Source organism: Myotis myotis, unplaced genomic scaffold, assembly GCF_014108235.1.
Source record: "Myotis myotis isolate mMyoMyo1 unplaced genomic scaffold, mMyoMyo1.p scaffold_m19_p_1, whole genome shotgun sequence".
Taxonomy (NCBI): domain Eukaryota; kingdom Metazoa; phylum Chordata; class Mammalia; order Chiroptera; family Vespertilionidae; genus Myotis; species Myotis myotis.
The window spans coordinates 23,179,843-23,185,462 of NW_023416313.1; the positions used below are offsets into that span (position 1 = coordinate 23,179,843).

The 5,620-nt window shown below is 46.2% G+C and overlaps 1 protein-coding gene across 1 annotated transcript; it reads left to right on the forward strand.

Moving 5' to 3' along the window:
• LOC118667564 (ras-related protein Rab-32-like) lies at positions 1-1,178 on the forward strand. Its single transcript, XM_036331222.1, is given in 2 exon segments — positions 1-68; positions 70-1,178. Coding segments are annotated over 2 exon segments (678 nt in total). The 5' UTR covers positions 1-33; the 3' UTR covers positions 713-1,178.
• Positions 1,179-5,620: the final 4,442 nt, after the last annotated feature.

Here is a 5,620-nt window from a genome sequence, read left to right on the forward strand (position 1 = left end):
GCGGCCGGCGGGAGGAGCGGGGCCCGGGCGCTGATGGCGGGCGGCGGAGCCGGGGACCTGGGCCGGGGGGGCGGTCGCCGCCGCGGTGCCCGAGACCCGCGAGCACCTCTTCAAGGTGCTGGTCATCGGCGAGCTGGGCGTGGGCAAGACCAGCATCATCAAGCGCTACGTCCACCAGCTCTTCTCCCAGCACTACCGGGCCACCATCGGGGTGGACTTCGCGCTCAAGGTCCTCAGCTGGGACAGCCGGACGCTGGTGCGCCTGCAGCTGTGGGACATCGCGGGGCAGGAGCGGTTTGGCAACATGACCCGAGTCTACTATAAAGAAGCTGTTGGTGCTTTTGTAGTCTTTGATATATCGAGAGGTTCCACATTTGAGGCCGTCTTAAAATGGAAAAGTGACCTGGATAGTAAAGTCCATCTTCCAAGTGGTGGCCCTATTCCTGCTGTTCTCTTAGCTAATAAATGTGACCAGAAAAAGGAAGGTAACCAGATTCCTGCCCAGATGGACCAGTTCTGCAAAGAACATGGCTTCACTGGATGGTTTGAAACCTCCGCAAAGGACAACATCAACATAGAGGAAGCAGCCCGCTTCCTGGTGGAGAACATTCTCATGAACCAGCAAAGCTTTCCCAATGAAGACAACGATGGGGACAGAATTAAACTGCACGAGAAGGCCTTGCCAGCAGAGAGCAAATCCCAGTGTTGCTGACGTGGCTTCAGCTCCTCTCCTGCTCACCAGATGCAGCCTGACTTGATTTCTCCATTTGGAGCAAATTCCTGAGAAAGGATTGAGGTGGTGGATGCCCTGCTCTGTGATCTTCCCAGAGCTGTGCTTAACGTGACCATGAAGGCACTCTGGGAGCCTTAGCTGAAGTGGGTGTCGGTGTCTATCCTGAGCATGGCTTTACACCTTAGAGTGAGCACTTGGACCTCTCTTGTTGTTGCTGCTGCCGTCAGGTGCAGGATAATGTTTACATCCTTCTTAACATCTTTGAAAATGACAATGCTCAGGATTTGGTACGAGTTTCAAGTTGTGGCTCTTAGTGTAAGCGCTGGGGTGGTAATAAACTTTCCCAGCAGTCTTAGAGTAATTGTACGAGCCTATATTTTTGTATTTTATCTTCACTTTTGAGGGAGGCTTTTAGACTGTTAGCCACATAAGGCTTGAAGTTTCTGTTTAGCAAGGTTTTCTCCCTCAAAACTTCTAACTGGAGCTAATTTTATCAGATCTATAAAAGTCATGGTCAAGGAAAGAAGTTATTCAAAGATTAGATCCAAGTTTCCATAGTATGAATTGTGAGAGAAACAAGGTCGTGTGGTTTTATATAAAGTTCTGGGCACTTAAAATATAATACACAAGGAAGATACATCTGGCTCACAATATTTGTATTACCATTCAGTCCAATTAAGAACAGAATAAATATTTTGACTGAAAAAAAAAAAAAAAAAATATTTCCTCTAATTAACTCCCTTTTAATGTGCACGAATTTCGTACACTGGGCCACTAGTTCTATATAATAAAAGAGAAACATGCAAATTAACCATTCCTCCGCTATGCTCAAGCCACGCCCACAAGTCAATCAGGAGTGAGTATGCAAATTAACCCAACTAAGATGGCAGTGGCCACGGACCTGGAGCAGCAGGAGGCTTGGGTTGCCCCCGCCGATGGAGGAAGCCAAGCTTCCCGCCTGCCCTGGCCGGATCTGGGCTCCGCTCAAGGCTACAAAGTTTCAATTATAGAAGATAAATAAATCCCAGATACCTGCTTCCAGCCCAAAAGGAGAGGCTGGGAGTTTGGGTCGCCAGGGGGCATGGCCAGCCTGAAAACGGCCATCAGCCCCTCACCCAGGCTGGCCAGGCACCCCAGCGTGGACCCCCCCCCCCACCCTGAAGGGGCTGTGGGCAGCCTGAAAATGGCCCTCAGCCCCTCACCCAGGCTGGCCACACCCCCATGAAGTGAGGGTCCCCACTGGGGGGCTTGACCAGCCTGCAAACAGCCATCAGCCCCTCACCCAGGCTGGCCAGGCACCCCAGCAGGCCCCCCTCCCTGATCCAGGATACCCTTCAGGGCAAACCAGCCAGTCCCCACCTGTGCACGAGGCCTCTATCCTATATAATAAAAGGGTAATATGCAAATTGACCCTAACAGCAGAACAACTGGGAATGACTGGTCACTATGACACACACTGACCACCAGGGGGCAGACACTCAATGCAGGAGCTGCCCCTGGTGGTCAGTGCACTCCCACAGGGGGAGCTCTGCTCAGCCACAAGCCAGGCTGATGGCTGCCAGCACAGCAGTGGTGGCGGGAGTCTCTCCCGCCTCCTCAGCAGTGCTAAGGATGTCAGGCTGCAGCTTAGGCCTAGTCCCCGCTGGCAAGTAGACATCCCCCGAGGGCTCCCGGGCTGCCAGAGGGATGTCTGACTTCCAGCTTAGGCCTGATTCCCCAGGGAGTGGGCCTAAGCCAGCAGGTGGACATCCTCTGAGGGGTCCCAGATTGAGAGAGCGCACAGGCCGGGCTGAGGGAACCCCCCCCGAGTGTGCAGATTTTTGTGCACCGGGCCTCTAATATATATATAATTAATTTCAGAGAATTAGAAGTCCCTGACCAGGACTCAAACTGCAACCTCCTGGTTCATAGGATAACACTCAACCACTGAACCACATTGGCCCTTTGTTCCATTCTTGTGTAAGGGTTCAGAAGAAGCTTCCCCTAAATGTGCCACTTTGGTATGTGAATGATTTTGAGCTGAATAGGCAAGAGCCTGCAGGCTCATAAGAAACTTCTGTCCCCTTTACCCCTTCACTACCTAGAAGAATATGAGTTAGGGGCCTTGCCCATGATTAGAGATCACCAGAGATGACCTTTTCGGGCCTATCCATATGGCAGGGCTAACTACTAATTACTGAACATCTGCTCTTATTGTCCTGCAATGGCCCTCTGAAGCCCCAGGTGCTATACCTCAACCTTAGCTCAGAATGTCACGTGTACCTCATTTTCCCTGTCTCTGAACCTCTCTTGTATGCAGTGTCTCTGACTCCGTCAGGTATGTGGGGTTCCCACCTGTATCTATGAAATTAAATTTTATTAGTTTCTCTTGTTAATCTGGCTTATGTAGATTTAATTATTAGATCACTTGAAAGAATGTTGAAGGATAAAGGAAAGTTTCTTTCCCACATTTGTTACAAGCCTATCTGTGTAGAATAGGTCAACCATTGAAAAGAAGATATTACAGTCCTATGCTGACGAGAGTCAAAGTTTAAAATAACATCCCTTCTTCTGCAGACTTTGCCTTATAAGCAAAGTGCTGTGACTCCTCAGATTAAGTGAAGAGAGATGAGACCCTCAGTCCTGAATGCACGGTCACCAGGATGGAGAGTAGTGTTGGGACATGGTTGCTTTTGACCTGGCTCCCTTGTCTCGATCCTTGAAAATAAAATGTGAGACAGCTGTGGGCCAACTTTCACTTGGGACCAGTGAAAACCACTTTGGTGTTTGGCTCAAACCTGGTGCAGAATGGAGTCCAACACAGACTGAAGAGCTAGCTCTACGTCTAAAGAGCTTTTGAAAGCATTTCAAAATAGCATTGTGCAACTTCCAAAGAGAAGGTGGGGCTGCAGTTTACAGAGATGACAGTCGCCTGATTGAGTCCTTAAAATCCATTGTTCTGAACCAGTTCACCTTCACTGGAAAAACCTGAGAAAATCTCCAGGTGGCTAGAGTGCAAAGTAGCTCCATATCTGATAAATGTTCCTGTCCTTTAACAAAACAAAAGTAAACTGTAGATGGAGGCATGGGCTAATTATCTCCTTTGCTGGTTCAGCAGTCTTCCCCTTGTTTATTGTTTTCTTTCTGAATCGGTTCATTCCCTGAGTTGTAGTCATTGATTCTCTGCCCTCTGAAAGCTCCTCTCTGCTCAAGACCGTGGTTGTCCTAAGTGCAGGACTGCAGACTTCTCTGCCAAGTTCCAACCTATATTGCCACCTGCCTACTTGCCCTTTCCAACTCAGAGGGCCTCAAATTGCATTCAGTGCAGCTGGCCCCAAATAGTTTTCCCCATTCAGTTCCCAGCTGCCCTCCCTCCAATCTACTCTCCACCTCCAACCTCAAAACACCAGCCCAGAACCTTTGGTGATTTTAATGTTTGACATTCACCTGGTGTTTTTTTTCTTTTTAAACATATGGAGAACTTCAAAAGTATACAAAGAATAATATAATGGACCTCCAAGTACCCATCAGCAGCTATAGTAGATTCATGCCCAATCTCACTTCATCTAAATACCCCTCACTCTCTTTCTATAGGACATTTCCGAAGCAAACCCAGACCTATAGTTACATCTGTAAATATTGTAGTATATCATATATATGCATCACTACTCAACATCATGGTAGTTATTAGACCTACCTTGCTATTATGTGTGTTAATAACAAAGCACATATTAACCCCTTATCAGATATATTGTGTGTGAATGTTTTCTCCCATTGCATAGGTTGCCTTTCATTTGAAGCTTTTTAGTTTAATGTAGTCGTTTTTATATTTTTAGATAATTGAAAAAACGAACAATATTTCATGCTGTGTATAAATTTATGAAACTCAAATTTCAGTGTCCACATTCACTAGAACATGGCCATACTTATTTGTTTACATATTTATGGCTACTTTGCACTACAATGATAGAATTCAAAGTTTGAGGGGCACTGAACGGCCAGCAAAGGCTAAAATGTTTACTGAATGGGCCTTTATTAAAGGTTTGTTGACCCTGCATTAGAAGAGCATAAGGGTCCTGAGGACCAGACAATGTTTCCTATTTCTTTGATCACTTTAGTGTCTAGTGCAAGTCCATAGGAAGAATCAACAAGTCTCTACTGGTTGAAAGACTATACTAAGCCCTTTGTTGTACATGCTTGCCAGCTTGGGAACCTCAGTAAATATTACTTCTCCCTTAAGTTTTTCTCTAAGTTTTACTGAAGGACTCACATTCCTTTCCCTTGAATAATAGGAGAACTTCATCTTACATTTTATATTTAGCAACAGGACAATGAGAAGAGGGCTGAATGTCTCTAGCTCAGCTTTACTGTTAAAGGAAATTACTAAGTAATGAGGCAAGCTCCCACTACAATGCTGTTGCACAATATGAGTTATCACACAATAGAAAAAATGACCAACAGGAGAATAGCCTAGAACACATTTTTTCTCTATGTGCTGATCGATGGAACCTTGATTCAGTTCAAGGGATGCTCCTCCAAGCTAAAGGGTCAGAAAGTCCCAGCCAAAGCTCGGCGCTCCCACAGAACACCTTGCAACAAGGAAGTTTATCCCCAAAGCCAAGGAAATAAACAAACTCCTTATCTCTTCTTAAAAAACAACAATAAATACATGTACAGTATCACCCTCAAAATCAGTAGTTTTAAAAGGCATATATGTGGTACAGAGGAAAAGAGTCAGGCTTGGAAGCAGCTCATCTAGGTTGAAATTCCAGTTTGTCCCCTGTAAGTTTTTTGCCTGACGAAAACTCAAATTCTCTAAGCCTCAAATTCTCCACACAGGAAAGGGGGAAATAACACCTCTGAGGGCTACCAAGAAGATTAAGTAAGATGAGACATGTCAATCATCAA